This window comes from Poromitra crassiceps, assembly GCF_964638095.1.
Source record: "Poromitra crassiceps genome assembly, chromosome: 14".
In the NCBI taxonomy this organism is placed as follows: Eukaryota; Metazoa; Chordata; class Actinopteri; order Beryciformes; family Melamphaidae; genus Poromitra; species Poromitra crassiceps.
In genome coordinates, this window is record NC_139633.1 from 21,445,418 (window position 1) to 21,467,451 (window position 22,034).

The window sequence follows — 22,034 nt, forward strand, 5'->3', positions numbered from 1 at the left end:
TAGAAGAGCACAAACTAAGAGCAGCTCTACGAGTAAAAAAAACACACAAAAAACAAATTGCTTTGGGGGATCAGCCCAAGTTCTTACAATGCCTGTTGTCCAAAGTCTACAGTATTCCCTTGTCTAAATCATTGTATCACATTTACTGGTCTATGCAGTACAGCAGCATATGGTGGAAAAAATAATAATAATGAAATTTATAAAAGTATAAAAAGACTGTCAGATATATTGTGTCATGACACCTATATGCATGTACAGTACGACCAGATAAACAGAGAGGTACCTTGACAACTCTACAGAGGCGAGAATAATTTATTACCTAGAACAATTACAAAAACATTTTTTAAACATTTTTGGGGATTGGTAGTTTGCAATTGTTCCCAAAGTTCAACAGTTACCCTGCACTGGGTGTCCCTGCTTGGAGACAGAAAGGGCAAATAGTTGGCTGGGAAATATTCTAGGAACAAATAACCATCGGCAGGCCATGTTTCGCCTTGGTTGCTGGGGACGGGTGTGTGACGCGGTTTGACGCGTTTGACGTATCCATGTGATTCCCCCTCCCTTGAGTGTGACAGAGCTCTCCCTTGAGAGGGAGAGCTGGCAAGAGGAAACGTGAAGCGAGTCATGCCGGCGGCTTAAGTTAGAAACAATGCGTGACAATTATACTCGAATGTTCGCGATATAGTCATTTCTACATCTCACGTAGCACAAGCCGCGATACATCGAGTATATTCGAGATATCGCCCAGCCCTATCTCAAATGACATTTCACTAAGAGAGGGGTTCATGTTTTCACACTTGCATGTCTTGGAATAAACCATGCATTCTGAACAAAGCTTGATGTCATGTGATGACTGTCCATCAAGAAGTACCGAGTCCAGTCGGGCCCCAAAACCGTAGGATCATGTTGTCACAGAGTCGTTCAGTCGGTCCTACTGGCCTCCAGACAATAAATGAAACTCGTCCCATTTCATCTGCAGCTCTGCTCGTTCTTTCTGCAGCTCCTCCCTCTGCTGGCTCAAGTCTCTGGCCTCCTCCTCCTGCGCCCGCCTCAGGCTCTCGACCCTCTCCCGCTCTGCGCCCGTCTCCCTGGCATTCGCCGTGCGCAGCAGCTCCAGCAGCTCCCTCTGGTGGTCCAGCGCCTGCGCCTCCTGCTTCTGGGCGCTCCTCAGAGCATCGATCAGCTCCCGCTCCCTCTCCAGCGCGCGCGCCTCTGCTTCAGACACACGGCTCTCTGTAAGGAGAGGGAAGGGAAGAACCAGATTCATTGTCGCTTCATAATCAAGGACGGGACTAGAATGTGAATACTTGGTTAGCAACAGCAACATTCATTTGATATTTAGCTGCGTGCAAAGTGCAGCAGATTCATTCACAATAACATCATGGTTTACATTGGGTGATTATGGCTGCTGAGATATGTTGTGACAAATCCAGGATGTTGTTTCTGCATGTATCTTGAAACTCTATAGACTCGTGATGATACACAGTCAAGTCAAGTCAAGTTTATTTATATAGCCCCTAAGCATGTCTCAGAGGGCTTCACAGAAAGTATGTCTAGCTGATTCTAGCTAACACACAGTAACAAGAATAGTTTGACAACTAATACTGCGCATAAGTAACTGCTCATTTGATGTGACTTCACCATCAAATTAAAGCGGACAATCTGAAGGTCAATTCTTCCCTCGAGTCCAACAGGAAACGTAATATGCAGGGAAGCCAAAACATCAGAAGGTGTGTCTGTCACTGTCCAAACAGCTGTAGAGCTCATCGAGTTGACTTTACATTTTCACAGTGCCAATAACTTGGGTGTAAAAACAAGAGGCTTTATGATGCTTAATTTCAACTTCCCCAGTCTGCGCATTTCATTTCCCTAATGATGATTTATTTGTGAAGATGCTTTTGAAAAATGTTATTTTTCACATTAACAATTAAACCACAGCAAACTGCCTACCTGAACATTTGTCTTTCACCACAATTATCTCTAGGTGGGTTTCCATCCACCTGTTTTTAATATGTGAATTTTCAATTTGCGTATAAAATACCTGAGTGGAAAATTAGGTCACCCGTTAATTTAATTTTGGACTAGGGAAAATGAAAAAATGTGAGAATAAATCATGAAAATAAATGAAACGTTCAAATAAATCTGCTCAGGAGGCACTAATTGCAACTCTTTCACTATATTTCTTATTTTGTAATGTTCTATTCTTAAAAAGGTGGGTTATCATTCATTCCTTGCGTCACATGCTCTAGTTTTCTCTCACAGTTTTCTAAGCAAAATGTTGTAGTCGGGTGTAGATAAATAATCCTGTTCATTACTACTCCAGGAAGATAGAGGGCGCTGTGAACTGCAGACACAGTGTCTGGGCGGAGCCTAGACCAAAGGTTATAAAGAAGTAAGACCTCCTTTGTTCGGGGTCATTTGCCATCTTAAGGAAGTAGTGAGAGCAGGCAGTGATCCGGATCCGTGTGTGGACTTTTGTTTTGTAAATAAACTATGTTACAATTTACTCTCTAGTAAATGGACTTATTAAAAGGTTAAACAGAAATATCTCACCACAGTTTGGTTGCCGAAACCCGTGTCGAGGGGGGAACTAGAGTGGGGCAGGCTTTGGGCCTGTGGTTTGGGCCATTGTTTCACGTCGGACCTGAATTCCTGTGGAGCGCGCAAATCAACAACAACACAGTCAGAGCAGGCCGGCGAGAAGCAAATGGGAAGCCAAGGTGAGTTGTAATTTGATTATTTAGAAATACAAAAGTCTAAGTGTGTTATGTGTGAATTGTGCCCAATAGATGATTGGTTACCGAATGATTAAAAGAGCATAAAGAATAGCGTGGAAGAAAGATCGCTATGTTGCTATTGGGAAATTTGATTAAGAGGCAAGTTGGAGCCTCAAGAATCCACTAGGTGGAAATCATTTAAACATTATAAGGTAACTGAGTTCGGTAACTAATCATATTATTGATGTAACAGATATTCTGCTGCAGATTGTGTAGGCCTACCAGTGAGAGAGAATTAAGAACCTAGGTAAATAAATAAAATCCTTAGAGGCTGTGCGGGAGGGGGGACGATCCTTTGTTCAGTAGTCTCTTAAAACAGACTGTTTCATCTACTTCTGGCGAATGCAGCTACACATATGGTGGAAGCATTTGACCGTTAGATGGGGTTTTTATCAGAAGCAGAATCGTTCACAATGTGTGTGAATGAGACCTTAGAGGCCTGTAAAGTTTATGCTCTAGAGATAAAGACCTGAGAAAATTAGAGACCCAACTTGTCTGTTCTGGGAGACTGTTTAGTACAATAGTTAGCAGTGGCTAATGTGCTAACAAGGAATCGGAAGTCGCATTGGCGACCCATGAGACCACAGTAAATCCTTAGAGGAAGCGGAGCATTAAGCTTTGAAAGTCGCCGGATTTCCCCCGGTTGGGAGATAATTAGCGCTATATAAATAAATAAGGAATAAACGTACGTTAGTCATCCAGTGACTGAATTAGCTAGCAAATAAAAAGTGTATGGTAAGGAATGTTGAAGGGAGTTTTATGTGAGAAACGGTAAGCTTAAAAGCTGGCCGCTCTGAGATAGTGGCACTCAGGAGATTTTGGATATTACTGAAATGAAAAGAGACGCAGTACCAGTTGTGGTTGCACAAATTTAATAAGACGATGCTTCTAAGTGTGAATGCTATTCAGTTGCTGGGATGAACAATGGTAGCAGAATTTGTTGCATGTGGCTGTGTTGTCTTACCGCGGTTGTTTGTTAAATCGGCTTGTATGAAAGAAAATCATTGACTATCACATCAATAGTTTCTATCCTCAGCTGGGGCTTAATAATTAGGGAATTAATTTCTAAGCCAGCAGCTGCTTTACGCCGGTTGTTTATTGTGGGAGTTTGGAAGCACATGGCTGTCGGCCATTTTGAGTGTTGTTCACAAGGACAATGGGACTTGTAGTTTGTGTGTGAATGAATGTACTGCATGTGTAAAACTACAAATATTTTACTCAAACGTGATTAGAAGTAAAGCACATGATTGTATAGTAAATAAGCAACTTGGTAAAATAAAGTAGAATTAGGGGAAACTTTGCTGTGTAATAACCTATTTGTGTAATTTTCAGAAATGGAGTTGAGAAATCAAGATAAGAAAATCCTGCCTATCCAAGAAATGATGAATCTGCATGGGCTCATGGCAGCAGAAAAGACAACTGAGTGGTCTTATTGGACACAGGGTTCATGGCCAGCTATGGGCACTTTTGAGAAAGCAAAATTAAATGCAGTGTTAGAACAATTATCTCTTAAACAATTGGATGACCAGGCCCGAAGGGAACATGAAATAGTATACAATTTATGGGCTGCTCAAATCGCCAAAAGACAAGCAGAGGAATTCTTAGTACAAGCTATGCGTCAATTACAGATAGTTAAACATGAGAGTGTAGAATTAGTGACAGGAGAGGAGAAAATAAGTATAACTGAGGCATTTGTAAATACAAAGCAAGCAGAAATCGAGCAAAAGGCAGAGCAGCAGCCATTTCGACCCAAAGGAAGGAGAGAAGGATTTCACAGGAAGCCACCTCACCCCCGCTCCCTTCAGGTAAATAGAGGGGGGAGGGGTGGGCAACAGGGCCAACATGAGATAGGAGGAGGCAGTGAATGTGCCGGCCTTTATATTCAGAGTCCGAATAGGGGAGTATGCAGAAAGCAAGATAGATGTTTTGTTTGTGGGAATCCTACACACTGGGCCCGAAATTGTCCAGATAATCCTTACAATGTGCAGGCTCCTTGAAGAAGAAGAGTACAGAATGACTCCAGTTGGGTAAAAGGACTTAGTTAATTAACATAGTGACAATGCATCTCATCCCTTCTTCCTAAACAGAGATAAGAAGAGTTGAAGTAGGGATGAGGGGGTAGGGAGCAATAACATTGAGTGAGACTTTGAGATGGTAAGATTTCAGGTGGAGAGCAAAATGAAAATTTGGTTGGGAATAAATAACACAGAATTGTCTAATTATGGTAATATCAATATCCATATTTTGAGTTGAATTTCGGATTCTTCCAATTTATGTTGCCAATTAGAATTAGAGACAAGGTGAAGGCTATAAATATAAACAACACGATGAACCTCATTTCAGATGAAGTCATTGTGGGTTAGAATTCCTTTGTTAGTATGTTATTGTGTTACACTGCTTTATGATGATCCATATTTAACTTTGCTGTAAGTTTGAGAAGAAGAGAAAATGAATTGTCTACCGCGATTAAGTCACAAGTAAATAAAGCACTATGTTCTTTTATTTCAGAAGGAGTCCAGCTGAACTGGAGAAAATGAGAGCACAGAAAATTAAGGAATAAATGAAAAGGGGATATCTATGCTAGGGTTTAACATATTTTGTGTGTGTTTCAGAGACGGAACCATGGGCTGCAGGAAGGGAATCAAGTTGTTCTGGAATGGGAGGAAGAGAGGAGGCAGTTGTTGTGTGCAGGAAAATTGTACATTATGAAGGGTATTAATGTTGGTTTTAACATTTCAGAAACAGGCCGAGATGAGATGGAGGTGCTGGAAAAAAAAAAAACCACAGTATGAAGAACTGATAAGTTTCAAGCAAATGTAGACATTTACACAATGTTGTCTTGTCATTTAAATCTCTGAGACTTAACAGGAAAATGGGAGGAGAACTTGGAATAATCTAAATGCTAATTTTCTTACAGGGGACTGTAGGCTGAGAGGTGATGTCATGTAAAACTCTGAGGTGAAGCATAACATTACTTTACTTGCAGGAAGGAAGAAAAGCTGTTATTCCTAATTTAATATTTTCCTTTAGGTCGGACATGTGGTGATTAACAAATCTATTAGTGGGGAAATTAAACATCTGAATTAAATTTTAATTTCACAGAATGAGCAAGAGCGCTCACTACAGGATGTGAAAGCAATTGTTCCCCAGTAGGTGTGAGTATGCAGGATGGCTTTGTTTCAAAGAAAAGGCCGCAGTGCAAGCTTTTGGTTACAGGAGAAGAACAACAGCAAGATGTTATATCAATGTAAAGTCGGTGTCATTTTAGAATGATGTAGTAGGGACCAGTAACTCTTATCTTTCAGATACCAAGGAGAGAGGAGAGCCTTTAGTCAGTGCTTCAGCATAATAAAGCGTGGAAAGAGGGTAATCATTCAAAACAACAGAATTTGGTACTAGTATTTTCCTTTCACAGGAAACAGTTGATAAAAGAATCGGAAGTCGTATTTAAAGGCTTTTATTGCAGCAAAAGTGATTGAAATGCTAATTTGAAGACCGAGAAGAGCCGTCTGTCTGTCATTGTAAACAGGGTTTGAAGAACAAAATTTGAATGTGAACTCCACATTGGGTAAACTCCAACTAAACTAAAGTGTATTGGTTAAGTAATATTCAGTCTAATTTTATTTCGTTATAAGGAAGGGTGGAGGTTTGCAGATGGAGAAAATAATCTTGCTTTTTAAAAGTGTAAATTGTCATTAATCTGTATGCTTGTCTGTTATACAGAGATGGACAATGAAGTGAAAATCTGGAAGCGATTTTCAGAGGGGGGAAGGAAGCGGAGAATAATGAGAATAATGAAGAATTAGGGAGTTCAGACTTGTGACTGTGTGTATGAGAGGGAAAGGGACGGACTTGACATTTTCGGACTGACTAGGAGAGAATTTTATTTGTTATAGAATCTAAGTGAGCTCAATACTGTAGATAGAGAATGGTTATTTGTGTTATTTGTTGTGGGATTAATTGTTTACAGGATCAGAAAGTAAGGTAAGTATGACGTGGAAATATGGGAACAGCTGAAATACTGCATGAATTAATACACTAACCAAACTAACTAATTCATAACTAACTATGAAAAGTTGATTGTTATAACCAAAGTTATTGGACAAATAGTCGTGGAGGGGACCGAATCCATGGCAGGTAATATTGAAGAGGAATCAATTTAAGAGGTGAGATGAATCATTCTTAATACAAATTATGCTGTTAATGACAATTGAACTGAAATGAGAACCTGTGTTTGTGTGTTGCCATGTAAATAAGTTGTTAGAATAGCAATTTAAGTGATCATTTCAATGTAGTGTGCATTGTGAGCAGATGAGATGCTCAGAGTTATATTTGTATAATGTTTCTTGTTGAATAATCTTCAGCTATTTGCAATTGTAGTAGTGTTATTGTTTTAGTTTAATGCTGAGATACTGTGTGATTTTAAGCGAAAATGTGCAATCTGGATTGTGCAGTATTTTGAGATGAATTGGCAAGTTGAAAATTCAATACAGGTTTCTAAAGCACGGGCCTGAGGCCGAATGAGGGTTGTGGACAGATTTTGAGTGGTCCTTGGTTTGTCTCTCAAAATATATTAAATATGGCCTCCCATTGATTAATAAGCCAGTTTACTTTGCAATTTTCCCTCACCTAATGCTAACCCTATCATCATACAGGTTGTTTAAGCAAAGTAGAAACAGCGTATGCAAAACAGAACCAAATAATGTGGAACGTAAGGAAAGAGGGGGTTTGATCTGATCACACAGAAGTTAAGCTTTTGTGTTGTTAGACCAATAAATTATCAAATACCCAATAAAATAAATTGTAAAATTGATGGCTTTTGAGCCAAACTTACATCTGCCATGAAGTCTTGGTTATGTGAAATCCTTGACAATGAAAATAGTATTATGGAAAGTACTGGAAAATCCTTGAATTTCATTTTGTAATGTCTGCATGAACGCTGGTTATAATGATGAAAAATGCAATCAAAATTAAACAATAGCAGGACTGTTGAGATAAACTGATGTATGTAAAAGGAGAACTAAGATTAGATTTTCTGTTTCAGGAAAACCAGGAACATCGAGGGAGACATCGAGTTCAAGACAAAGGAACATTTCAATAAAACAGACAGTTTAGCAGTGAGAAAGGATATTGATTTAATGATTGAAGTTGGAATGGATGGAGTGTGTATGAATAGCAAGTAGGTGGAGCCAATGAAGACGACCCAACGCGAGGACGAAGAAGAAATAAAACTGCCACAAGAATCCTGCACTCCCTAATTGAATTCAGAAACATATGCCAAATAATTGATAGTGAACTATAAACCTTGAAAGCTGTTAAGTGTAATAATATGTACTGTAAATGATTGAATTGAATGTATGTTGTGTCTAGTACTAGAGTATGTAACTAATTAATTCTAGAAGTATTGTATAAAAGGCCTATTATAATATAGTATAAACATTATCATTATATAATAAGCATCATCATAGACTTTTGGTATCGCTGGTAGGCTGGGTTATGCACAGGCTTTTTAAGTGAGTGGTTCTATAACAGTAGAAGCTCGCAGAGGCCTTTCCCTACTTCGAAGGAAAGCAAATGGAAAAAGTAGGTTTACCTCTGCATGTGAATAAGCTGTTAAAAGTCACCGCACTCAGTGCAGAGCTGTGTGCAGGGTGGTTCATGACATGGTTCCCGGGTCATTTGATTCATAGAAGTGGTTTGGACTTTGTGGATTATGTGATCTGGGAAAGGCTGCGTTGTGGACCTGCTTGTGCGCATCTCTGGATGGGGTGAGATGTCAAAATGCTGATGATGTATGCTGATAGACAAAAGTTGCAAAACCAAAAAGCAACTTTATAATAAATCCCTCAGTTAAGTTTTTCCTTATAAGGAAAAAAAGGAGGGAACTGTAGATAAATAATCCTGTTCATTACTACTCCAGGAAGATAGAGGGCGCTGTGAACTGCAGACACAGTGTCTGGGCGGAGCCTAGACCAAAGGTTATAAAGAAGTAAGACCTCCTTTGTTCGGGGTCATTTGCCATCTTAAGGAAGTAGTGAGAGCAGGCAGTGATCCGGATCCGTGTGTGGACTTTTGTTTTGTAAATAAACTATGTTACAATTTACTCTCTAGTAAATGGACTTATTAAAAGGTTAAACAGAAATATCTCACCACACGGGTAAAGGGGCTACTTGGATTAAAAAATCAGGGAAAGAGAGTACTAAAGCCAAAGAAGTTTGGGAACCACTGACTTACAGTAACTGCTCTGTGAATTACATGTATGCCGAATTGAAGAGTGGCGCCTGGTAATCCATTTCATAGTGCAGCTTTGTGGATAACCAAGAAACTTTAAAATAATAGATGTTTTCTTATAGAGCTCAGTCGCTGCCTGCAAGACAACGACACACGTAACATTATTTGGTGTAATCAGGAGAGGCAGACAGCACAACTGGTTGCGCCCTCATCACCAACTCCTAATATTCGCATAACAGTAGTGGATGGAAATGGGCATAACCTTACAATTGCATTTTGCCGGTTTTCTGAAAATGCAGTTAAAATGTGCAATATATTTGGATGAAAACCCAACTTCTGACAGTTTAGCCGTGTCTTTACCTTGAACAGACGAGTAGAGCTGTAATGCATTGTATGGCTTTGCTCTGCCCAGCTCCGTGACCTCGGGGTGCACCTTGGACAGGTGGCGGTGCAGGTTGCTGGTGTTGCTGTTGTGCTGAATCTTTTTCATGCAGAGCAGACACAGAGCGCACTTCTCACTCTCCTGCCGCTCAAAGTGCTTCCAGATCAAGCTGCGGGTGCGCGACGAGGAGCCGTCACTCTTGGCCTTTTGTTTCCTTTGTTTTACGATGACTTCTTCCGCGGCTTCGAGGATGCCGCTAATGGCACACGAGATCTCAGCTCCGTTCACCGTGGTGATGCAGTCGGATTCTCCGTCCTCCAGAGCCACCTCCACTATTTAAGAGGAAAACAGGAGTACCATAATATGAGAACATGCTTTTATCCCTGTATTCTTCTGATTCAAATGTGACGGGAGACAATCACTATGTTAAAGTACTGACCGTAATGGGAAATGCCACTCTCACGCACACACACAAAAATATATCATTGTTTATTACCTATGCCTACATCCATATTTGCTGTCTTCTGAGGAACAGGTCAAGTCATTTTAAACCTTTGAATCTGTTAAGTGGTTATCTTTCACAAACCTAGCTGGTGTGAGATAACAGGAAAGCAACAGTTAACTTGTCACCTGCGAACCGACCATTAGGAAAAACAAGATATGTGACATGATTCGGGACTCAGGAGGATAATGATATCGTTATCCAGTACAACCATACAGTATCTTCAACCCCAAAATCCAAACTATCCCTTTAGCAACTGAAATCAGTAAGGACCATTGTTTTTACCTAGAGCCATCGGTCCAGATTATGGAGAGGGGGGCACCAGCAGCTTCTATCACTCACTACTGCTATAGAATAAAGCTTATTAAAACATTTGGGTGGGTCCTCAAATCAGTCTGCCATTCATTGTCCAATGAGAACTGCTCATGCTGTAGTGATCGGATCTGACAGTCCTACACAGATCCATGGGAACATGTAGGAAGGGTAAGGGTCTCTAGACTAATGGTCCTCAGCGTGGGGTCCGGGAACCCCCAGGGGTCCTTGAGGAGATTCTAGGGTTGCCAAGCAAATCGATGAATTGTTGAATTTCAGCACATTATCTCATTTACAAAACAGGGATGCAAACTCATGGAGAGTGAAAAAGGTGACAGATACCGGGGCAGATATAAAGCTACTCAGAAATCGTCATATTTTGGGATGAAAAGGGTCACTCACCTAAGGTGACTAGTTTGCATCCCTGCAAGAAGTTAACACAATCAGTGAATGTAGAACTTAAGAATGACTGTTTTGATCATAGTTTCTCTATCTCTCTACCTACAATACAGATAGTCATGGAGTTAGGTCAGAATGTCATAGAATGGGGGTTTCTGGCTCTAGAGTAGACTATGGGTCCTTGATACATGTATGACAAAGGTTTACAATCAGGTCTAGACGATGTTCACCTATGTTTTGATGTAGCTATCACAAACAAAGTCCTCTAGTAACTTTGAACAAACTATTTAAAGAGGTGAAAACAATCGTGCGTTCCTTTATCGCAAAATAACTGGGATGTGGAGGCTAAATGACATCACATCCGTTTTGTTAGCGTTCCATTTGCAAAAAACTTGAGCTGGGAAGTTCACTGTTGATTGGTCAGATCCAGTCGCTAGCCAGGTTAGCCATTGTTAGCAATAACAATTGACAACATGGCATTTCGCGGCATTTTGCGCATACAAACACTGCAGCCTCATGTCCACACAGATAGAAGTTAGGCAGTGCTGTGTGTACAGCTGATTTAATGAGACACAAACAAAACAGAAGTGCTAAACAATATTACTACGATTACTACTACTGTTGTTGCGTGGCGCAGCCATCTTGGATTTTTGAGGTTGGGGCTGCTGAGACTCCTACGAGTTTGGAATGGGAAATACCAGCTCTGATGACGTCACCGCCCAGCTCATGACCTTTGAAGTCGTAAGATTACCAGTCCCCAGTTATAAAGGAATGCACGACAATACCAGTGCAGTACTCCCCGTCCGCCCCGGTCCCGATCATGTGTCGGACAACACAGTCAGTCATGTCCCTCTCCTCCTGCCTCTCTCTTGGTCTTAATAGTTCCGCGTTGGCGAACTCGAGCGGGTGTTCGGCCCGCAGGTGTCTGAGCATGCCGGTGGTACTGGTACGGCCTTTGTAGATCAGACCGCATTCACACAGCAGACACTGGACCCCATCTTCGTCTATAGCTTTAAAGAAATGCCAGACTACACTTCTCTTCCGAGTCGCCATCTTTAGCCCCGGTGTTGTTGTCACGTGCCACTCACCCTTACTGACTGTCTGTAACGTAAACTTAGTTTGGTAAAAGATGCTCAGTATGCTATTTTGACCTGCAAAGTGTGTAAAGTGCCATAAATTATTTATGTTCATTGAACAGGTTGAGGACTAGGTTTTAGGAGTGTTCGGCTCCAGCCCCATAATGCACTGCTGCTGCGTACTGTGGGGAAAGACCGAAGAAGACTCGATCAGCCATAATGGCTCCGTTCCTTTCTGAGAGCCGTTCAAAAATAACGGCTCATCGTTCTTTTATACTGCAAACATTAAACTGAAACTCACATGTACCTTCAGATGCACGTGCGCCGTCGTTATCTTGGTCATCGCGTCGTCGTCTCACCTCGGCCACGGCCACGGCCACTTGATGTTTGTTTTTTAAGTGGCGGTGAAGATTGGTTGTTGACCCTCCTTTATATGATAGCTTTGATCTGCAGATATTGCACTCCGCATTACCATTGCCTTTATTGTGGTAGTGCATCCAGATGCCGCTGCGTTTTCGAGTTTGGCTCATTTTTTCGTCTACTATCTCTTGTGACTGGCTGGTTTCTCACTGTTCAGTCCACGTAGTGGTAGGGGAGTGGATGGTCTCGCGAGATCACGATCACACTCGGTTCCCTTCGTTCGTACCTGGCTCGTACCAAAGAGCCGTTGAAAAGAATCGGATAGTTCAAATATGCAAAAGGGAACAATGAGGAAAACACACAATCATAATGCATGCAATTAAGATTATTCTGTGTGGGGGTTTAAACGACCACTGCCAAAAGTCAAGCTGGAAAAAGAATAGGCTACCACTGATGTACAAATTATGGACACACACACTGAAGGATAAGAAAAAAGAGCTGTGTGGATAGGCATGAAAACCGAATTCACCTGAAGGGGGCGGTGTTACAAAATTCTTGCAGAGTTCCAACCATTGATAAGACTGAAGATGAGATGTGCTAACTCTGAAAGCTATTAGCAGGCATCAGATCTGTTTATTGTAGTTCTAATCAAACAATGCATACAATTTAGAAATTATCTAACGGTTCTCGATCTCAACCTGTGGTGCGGGGCTCACTCCCTCTCATACTTTAATATGGTGGTAATTTCTGAGGTGGTACTTGGTGTAAAAAGGTTGAGAACCACTGATCTAACCTTTACTTGATGAATTAACTGGAATTGTCAACCAAAGAGACAAAATGAATAGAGCTGTATTTATTTGTTAAAGAAGCATCTATCAGGGAAATTAACAGTTTCCAGAGCTAACGGTTTCCCAACTTAAATGCAACACAAGTTGTGCTCACAAAGCGATATCAGTTAAAGCAATGCCAATTCTAAACAAGACAAATATTACAGCTTTAACAGAAATTCACAGGCTGAAAATACAAACACTGAACACAACAGTGGGAAACTATCCACACATTACACAAAACAATAATAAATACAATAAGTCTTCCCAAAACAGACACGTGATATTCATTTTTGCAGTGAGCTGGCTGGTACAAGCATTACACTGCATAAATATGTGGCATATTATCAGGTATCAGTGCAAAAAAAAAGATAGGAGGAATCTAACTGATAACTCAGCTGGCATGTAGTTTATTAGTGGTAAGTTTTATCATTAAACATTCTGCAGCAGGAATGTGTGATGTGCATTGTAAAGACGCTTAATGTAAACCATTTTTGTAAAGCACTGTTGGGATAGCGTGAGGTAAGCATGTAACATTGTGTATTTTTCCTTATCTGCACCTGTAAAAGTGCAACAAACCATGAGTCTTATACAGTATAACCCTCTACTAGGGTTTGGCATTTGCATGGGTCTCGGTGAAGGACAGACAGATCGAGTCCAACCAGTACGATCTACTACTGGTCTTTAATAGACATTTCGCTTCAATATATCTACCATCCTCTGAGAATTAACTATGGCCTGTGTCTGAGCGTTAAAAGGTTTCGCGAGGGCCAATAATATTCAGCAGAACTGTGAGACACAGTGAGTGACTACAGGTAAAGTGTTTAACGCTTCCTATTTTTTCAGTCGTCACTGAGCCCCTCGAGGACGCACACAAACTCTCAAATACGTCAAATCCAGTGGTTCTACTCCATCAAAAGGTTAGAAAGTAATGGCTCAAGCACGAGCAGGCTGCACCTTGTGTGAGGAGGGGAGAGGACATGCGGGGAGGAGTCTTCACAGATAGCGGGGGATTTGTTTAAAAAACCCCAGTCTTGGGATTTTTACATCAGTACATCAGTAATAGCTATGTATGCATAGATTGCATGAAACAAAACCTTGTAAAATATAAACTTACACCAATGGTTGTTATCACATGTAAACAAACGTTTTACAGTTTTAACACATTTAAAACTAATTTTGCATTGAAATACTCATTGTATCAAAAGCTCTGTCAATCAGTTCAGGAAATACAAAATGTCTTTCTAGGACAAGCTTTTGTTTTTGTTAATGTAAGAGACAAGAATTGGGACTTTTTTTGTTACTAAATTTGTTTCATAGCCAGGTATTTTACACAACCCTGGATGTCACATATTGTTTTTCTGTCTCCTAGTAAGTATCAAAGCAGATGCTAATGTCATCTAATTTGGTTGAGAGAAGATTTTGTTAGAATAAACTATATCCATATGATTATTAAACCAAAATGACAAAAAGAATAATCTATTAGCACCCCTTGCAATTTTATTCAACTGCTTAAACTTACATTCAAAACTAATATCAAACAAAACTTGAGATATCCACAGCTCCATTCTTCTTCTGTGTTTCACTGAGGAGAGGTCATTTGAATTCAGCCAGTGTCACCAACTACTGTACCAACAGTGGAAGTACTTTGCTAATCAAATCACTGGCACACCTTGATATTAATATGTATGTCTGAAGTGAACACTCCCTTTCAACCTAAGGTGCTGCTAGTGTCCGAAATGTAAACTTTAACATACAAATATTTTTGACAAAAAATATTAACATCTACATGTTCTATACAAGCATCAAAAACAATTCAGTTGGACTTTAAAGGTAAGCTTTTAAACTAAGAAAACTTTCTGAATAAATGGCTTGGACAATATTTCTGAAACCCCAACAGTTACAATAACAAAACCCAGTGGTTCTCAAATGGTTGGTTTATGACCCCAAAGTGGAGCATAGGGCTGTTACGAGAAGGTCCGTCCGTAAAAACTGTCACACTTGTGGTAGTGCAAATATCTAAACCAACTATAATTTTTGGGGCTATACAATTATGAGAACAGTTTACTGGGATCAGTACCATTGACGGTCAGGTGAACTTAACATTCAAAAAGCTGCTAAAAGGGGAAAATTCAAGTAGTAAGTAAGCTGGAGATTGGCCCCTCTCTCACGGCTAATCACATATTATTGGCTGATCCCAAGGATGAGGGAATCGGTTGCTTGGTTTGTCCATCTGTGACAATCAATATTGAAACAATGACTTTGTGCATTTAGCTTAAAAAGGAATACAATAAAATTAAGAAAATACATAACAGAAACTATTTCAAGTGGTAACTCTATGGCCAGACAGCCATCCAACTTTTTTTCTTACTCTGCCATTTCCTCTTGGACAATATTTGACGTAGGTGTGGCGCCTCACTGGCAGGTGACAAATCTGTTTCACTTCCCCAGTCTTTCAAAAACGTAGTGAGACAACCTGGGACCATTTCTATTTTTTCATGCGCCCATTTTTAAGAAATTAGAATTATGCAAAAACAAAAATAAGATTGTATGCTAATGCTATGTATGATACACACATCAAGGGGGCAGATAATGGCAGAGGTTGACAAACCAAGTAAAGATTTAAAAATTCATATATAATAACATCTTATACCCAATGATATGTTGCTAAATGCTATGAATATATTTTCTGCTGAGAATCAGAATAATGGAGCTGTGATTAACACAAAAATAAAACCTGTTGAACAAAACTGTAAGGGGAACAGCCAACCAGAACGTAGCTGGAGTAGCTGAGAATATTGTGCTAGGCTTTTCTCAAACAAAAATATTCTCTACAAAATGCAAACATACAGAAATAAGCAACTGAATTAATGGGCAAAACATTCAAACCCAGTTTTGTCAGTTTTAAGTTAACTGTCAGAGACATGTCGTAGTTGCACTGGGTGTTTATTTAGTTCTTGTTTCTTTGCAGAGCCTCACACAGGTTGTGGTTTGGATCTGGTTCCCGAGTCATTATCTCAACACACTCCCATTCTCCGCTGCAGCTCGACCGCTTCACTGCCTCCACCACCGTCTGCACATACAGCCCATCCTCGAACGTTGGGGCCATGGCGACCGGCCCAGGTGTCCACAACCTGCGCTCCTCATGGGCCTGAAAAGACTGTCTGAGTGCCGTCACCATGGAGTTAAGCCCCCGGAGGTGAGGCAAGGGCATGTCTCGCACCTCCGGCCCTGCCCACCCGCTGTCCCCGAGCAACAGCTCCTCGCCGTTCCCCCCGTTGCGTTGTCCGTACAGTTCTGTCCCCCTGGCGACCAGCCTCCCTGTGGATCCGACTATCATCACCTCGTGGACAAAAGAGCCCGGCATGTTGAAGTTGAGGGTCACGGTGCAGCACACGCCCCCTGAGCCCGTCCCAGAGCCAGACCCTCCCATCAACATCTGGAAGAAGCAGAAATCGTCGCTGGTGACGCGGCGGATGCCCCGGATCGACCCGTTCTGCTGCACAAAGGTGCGCAGCAAACCGTGCACGCGCTGGGCTCGCGCTCCAGTCAGGTGACTTAAAAGGTCGATGATGGCCGAGCCAACCGTGTGCAGCCCGCCGCCTCCCATCAGCTCCTCGCAGGTCCAGCCGTAAGACTGGTCGAGGAGGCTGGGCCCGTAGACTCGGACATCGCACACCTGCACTTCACCCACGTATCCCTCCAGAAGTAGCTGGCGCATCGCAACGAAAGCTGGCAGGAAGCGCAGCGTGTTGCCCACAATGCTGAGCAGCTGGGGGTAGTACCGCGCTGCAGTCACCATCTTGAAAGAATCCACAGCAGTTGCAGCTTTCTCACACACGACATTCTTACCTATTCCTGCAGAGAGAGGGGAAATGTACTGGGTTATTTCTCAAATGACAACAATATGTATTGTACTGTTGATGAATACATAGTTTCTCATTTTTCATAGTAAATTATGCTATTGCAAATTTTGAACTTCATACCCACTATTGCTGGCTTGTTTCATTTGGGCTGACTTGTATTACAACAAAAAATGTCTCAACATTTCATTTCATACAAGTATGTTACTTTGAATCACCTTCATGTTCTAGGTCAGGGGTGGGCAACTGGGGATGCGGCCCCCAACCCCACTCAGTGTGGCCCATGGGTCAATTTGGGGGGGGGGGGGCGGGGGGTTTTACAAGGCAGACGTTTTTGGTTAGGTTATGTTAGACCAGCCAAATCTGTGTTTTTGTTTTACTGTACATCCCAGAACATGGCACTAATGGTGTGTTAGGATTGTCCATCCACATACTGTTTAACGTTAGCATTTGAGCTAACGCTATTGTAACAAACTACCGTATATCCAGGATGCACATTGCACATGCAACATTACTAATCTGATTAATATGACATATTTGGGTGATGTACCCCATCAAATTGCTGTAGCGGGCTGTTTTAAAGCGAGAGCAAAGTTTCTGGTGTCATCTGAATGGAAGAACTACTAAAATTGAATATGAAAAATATAACCGTTGGTATAATAAACCTGGATTACCAGTCCTTTTCATCAAATTAGTAGCTATATTTGGGAGTGATGGTCTTACAGGAGGCTATTGGTGGAAGTGCACGGTCACAATCTGGCCCTCTGGTAGCGAGGTCCTTTTTTGTGGCCCTCTCTATCATCAAAGTTGCCCATCCCTGTTCTAGCTAAAGGTGGTGTGTGAACATCATTTTCCATTCAAAATGGTTTTACATACATTTGAATGTGATTTTAAGGTGTAGGGTGGACTTTGCTCAAGCACTATTCAAGCAGTGAAGTAGACGGTTTACTCACTTACAGATGGTATTTGAATCCAGTTTCTGGGATTTGTATGGATACATTTTATATTATGTGCTCTCTATAATATTATGTATGGCTATATATGGAGTGCTGCTGACTTCAGAGCCCGGTGGAAGCTGGTGCAGTGGGAGAGGACAAGTCTTTTGGTGGGGACACACTCAGGAAGTTGGAACTAAAACAGGAAGCTGAGGTCAACACTCAGGAATTCCACTAGATAAGTTAACCTCATAGACAGAGACATTGCAGCGCGCTGATCATGTCCGTTTCAAAAGTATTGCTAACAATGGTTTGATTGTGAGGGGGAGGCTATCACACTATCAGAGTAATTTGTTGTTAGGGAGGGGGTGTCGGAAGAGTCAGACAGAGCAGGGAATACACCCAGTGTGTCTTGACGAGGGGCTGCTCTCTTCAGAATTACTACTTGGACTGTGATCAACAATAATCAAAGGTCAAGGGTCAAACCTCAGAGATTATAGGGGAATGCCACCCATTTGTAGTAGTAAAATATTCCTGGCTCTTATAGGGAAAATGTTTGAATTGGTTCCACACATGGAGTTGCGAGACCCTGCTGGGTCGGGTCATATGAGTATCTTACATACTGTACATCAGATGCTAATTTGTCACGCCCTAAAAGCAAACAGAGCTTGAGTGTCTCTGAATGAGATGAAAAAGGTAAATTAACAGCCAGCCAAGTAAATTTTTTGTTGGCTTCACCGTGCGCGCCCTGACGCATTAAGCAGGCGGCTCTCTCTGAATGTGCATGAACTACAGTGATGAGTGGAGACAGACTGAAACATAACCTTGATAATCAGATGGAAGTTTAACAGTCGGCTAATGTTGCAATGCCAGTAGTTTATACTAGATTGAGAAACGTTAGTCTGAAAAGCATGAGAGTAACTGGGCGCTCGGCCGCTTGCTGAACGAAAGGTCAATAACCGGTCGTCAATAACCCCCCACACACACACACACACCCAAGTAAACTGGCAACCTGTGGGAAACACTGTTTTCACCTGTAGCAGTGAATAAAACCCATGAAGACACAACATGCTCACTGTCCTCTGAATGTCCTGCCTCTCCATTGGTTGTAGTAAAAGAAGGCCAAGGGAGACAGTGACTGTGTGTTTACATGCATCGACTAACAGGTCACACTGTTTACAGTACATTAACTTACTTTGATACTAATGATACTAAATAAGCCTACTGTTTAACCGATACGGCACAGTGTTTGGACAGCATTTGACATAGTGCTTTTAGTGAAGAGTGTATGTGTGTGTTTATGATCTGTTTTACCCAGTGCTTTGACAGCAATCTGCCGCGTCATCGAGGGTGGGATGTAGATGCAGACTAGGTCCACGTCTTGGTGCAGCAGGACATCGTCCGAGCGGCTGGTGTGAAACGGAATGCCGAGCTCCTTCGCCAGGCAACACGCTTCCTCCTCGCTTCGCCCCCAGAGCGCATGGACCTCAAATCCTTCTGCTTGCAACATGGGCACCAGCACTCGGGATGTGCTCCCTGTGCCGAACACACCGACTCCTGGCAGCATGGCAGTGTGCCACTCGCTCCGACCTCACGTCTGAACCATAGCCAGCCTCACCGACATCCCAACAGGCAGCCACTGTTTCGCCCGTCTCTCACAGCCTCTTGTTGTCTGTAAATCATGCAGTTTACCTGTAAAAACAAAGTGACCATAGTGACACAGGAGAAACATGTCGGGCAGCCCATACCAGTTTCCCTTATCAGCAGTCTGACAGGCTACTTCGATTGTCGCACCACCACATACTTAACATCCCATTCCTCAGATGTTCCACACCCAACACAACTCAAACACACTGCAAGTGTAATTTCTGTGTATGTATGATCTTGTTTTTCAAGTTAAACCGCCACTCATTTGGTGGCATATACTTTTCAAATACATGACGGAAGAATGCATCAATGTTTATCTACTCTACTGACATAAACATCTTGACTCAGAGCTGCCAGCCAAGTCAAATAAATATGAAATGGTGTATAGCTCGGCTCAGCAGAGACATTCACCCAACTTCCCTCTCTTACTTTTGGTTGAGTGATTTCTTCTTCTTTTTTACTGCCATGGAGCTGCACTTGTTGCTTGGAAATTCTCCTGCTGACATGCTTTGCGGTTTTAAAGGGTCTGTCAATTGAGGATTTCCGCTTCCCTGGCTGCTGCCATAAATGTTGCTCAAGTGAAAAATAGAATGCGTTCATCGCAAGATATTCAGGAATTGTTTCCACAATTGAGAGGGGAATGCGGTCTATGCTGCTGACAATGAATAGCATTTGTTGGCATAGCTTACGTTGTGGTTAAAGTAAGTGTAAGCTCCTGCAACTAGAAGTTAAGAAGTCATAATTTTCCCAATGCGTTTACTTTATACCTAATGCTGTACAACACTCTCCAGTCTCCTCTCATCTTGGGAGAGCATGTGGACAAGATACCATCTCAGTTTAGGGGCACAGCCCTTAAACATCACAAACAAGTTAAATTATCCCAAATTAGGTCGTTGCAGCCACAAATAGTAATAGGACACAGCAAAGAAAAATATAATCTAAATAAGATTATAATATAGACACAAATTTCAACACTATAACATATTTTGACATTTATAATTGGAAGGTACCAAATGAATATGATACAGTATGGAACACATGATGGCAGAGAGAGAGAGAGAGAGAGAGAGAGAGACAGAGAGACAGAGAGAGAGAGAGTGTGAGAGTGCACCTGCAACAGAGCCTGTGTCTCAGTTTGGGATTTTAAAGATGATGAAGTCTGCCTGCAGATGTTAACCCTGGCCTCAGTATAACTTCAGACATCGCAGCAAAACATTTACATTTACCCATTTACGTCGCATTTACCACACAGCAGCTAAAACCCTAGCAGTCTTGTATTGTTGTCGGCCTGGTCAGATAAAAGCTAACGTTAAGCCACCACTTTTTATGCTGTTGTCGATGTCAGGAACGGCTCTTTGTGACGCACAGCATTTACAACTTACTTAGCTATAGTCATAACACGTAATGAACGTTAGCGTCCATATGTCCATACAGTATAGTGTCAGCTAGCAAAGGTTAGCTGCTAACGTCACCGTCGGGGGCGACGCGAAAATCTAGAGAGAGCAGCGTGGAGGAAATTTAGCTTTCCCGTAAGTATAAAGAGGGACAACAAGTAAACATTCTCAAATCATAGTTTGAGTTGAAACAAATATATCCAGAATAACGTTAAATTACCTATTTCCCCAGCCAACATCAACGATACGACGAGGATAGGTGCTCCACGGGCGCTGCCCAGTTGCTAGTGGTAACTTCAGTATGATGTGTGAATCAGAGATAGTTGTAGTATGTAGAGAGAGGACACCGCCGGAAAATTACTTGAGGGGGACAGACTGACGCTATAGCTGTGCATTTCAGACGGAACTCGCTCCGTTAACGTACGAGTTCCATTTGAAATCCACAACCAAACTATTGCATGCAATAATAATAGCGCCCGACATGGATTTCAACTTGTTTAGAGGGTTAAATAAATCCTCCAGCAAGTTCCAGCCAGCATATACCCCGGTTCTCCCATGATTCATTGCGCGAAGACAATTGCTAGCCAGAGCACTGATGCTAGCTTAGGTTAATGCTAGCTAGCTAGTCGGGGCTTGTGCTTGTGCCGCATTCCATTCCAGAGAGTCTACCAAGGATAGAAGTGCAAAGTGATTATTATCTAAAGAAATTGTGTGTAGTTTCCCTCATGGAAAAGCACAGTTTACTGAAAGTCTAAATTTGGTAATGCAGACAAAGTGCCCAATTGCAAATGGGCTTTGATTATTATTTGCACTAAACCTTTTAGATGGACCTTGAACATTTATGTTTTAGATCTACTGGTGTAGGTCCTAAATCAACCAATAAATCAAATCAAGCAATCAATTTAACTTGATAGAAAATATTATTTTACTTTTACTTGATCAACACATCTAAATAAGAACATTGTAAATATGACGAATCTTTTATTTGTGTGTGGCAAATATTTCAGAAAAAAATAAAAAGCAAAAAAATAAAAGCCATTTTGTCCATACAAATTCTTAAAAAAAATAATGCAATGAATGGTAAAACAAGGGGAAACAATATGTTTATGAAGCCATATGAATTTCAATTTAATCATAGGCTACATAGTTATTGATTTGTGTGTGTGTGTGTGTGTGTGTGTGTGTGTGTTTATATTTCATAACTACATTAAAAAGTGGGGAAAAGGTAAAAACTTCCACCAATTTCTTTTAACTGAGGTCTGATTTCCGTTACCGACCAGCAGGGGCGGTAGTTCACTAACAAAAATAGACAGGCGGGACATTGGGGAC

The 22,034-nt window shown here is 41.5% G+C and overlaps 2 protein-coding genes across 2 annotated transcripts; both read right to left on the minus strand.

The window, feature by feature from the left end:
• Positions 1-307: 307 nt before the first annotated feature.
• Positions 308-12,228, minus strand: LOC310788940 (uncharacterized protein). The gene is made up of 3 exons (XM_083650528.1): positions 11,987-12,228; positions 9,369-9,722; positions 308-1,233 (listed from the first exon to the last, which is right to left on the minus strand). Exons 1-3 carry the CDS (start codon positions 12,207-12,209, stop codon positions 932-934), a joined length of 879 nt encoding a protein of 292 aa, XP_083506654.1. The 5' UTR covers positions 12,210-12,228; the 3' UTR covers positions 308-931.
• A 655-nt stretch (positions 12,229-12,883) lies between these two features.
• Positions 12,884-21,004, minus strand: gfod2 (glucose-fructose oxidoreductase domain containing 2). Its single transcript, XM_083650828.1, has 3 exons — positions 20,926-21,004; positions 18,979-19,356; positions 12,884-16,724 (listed from the first exon to the last, which is right to left on the minus strand). The coding sequence occupies exons 2-3, from the start codon at positions 19,229-19,231 to the stop codon at positions 15,817-15,819; spliced, it is 1,161 nt and encodes a 386-aa protein (XP_083506954.1). The 5' UTR covers positions 19,232-19,356; positions 20,926-21,004; the 3' UTR covers positions 12,884-15,816.
• Positions 21,005-22,034: the final 1,030 nt, after the last annotated feature.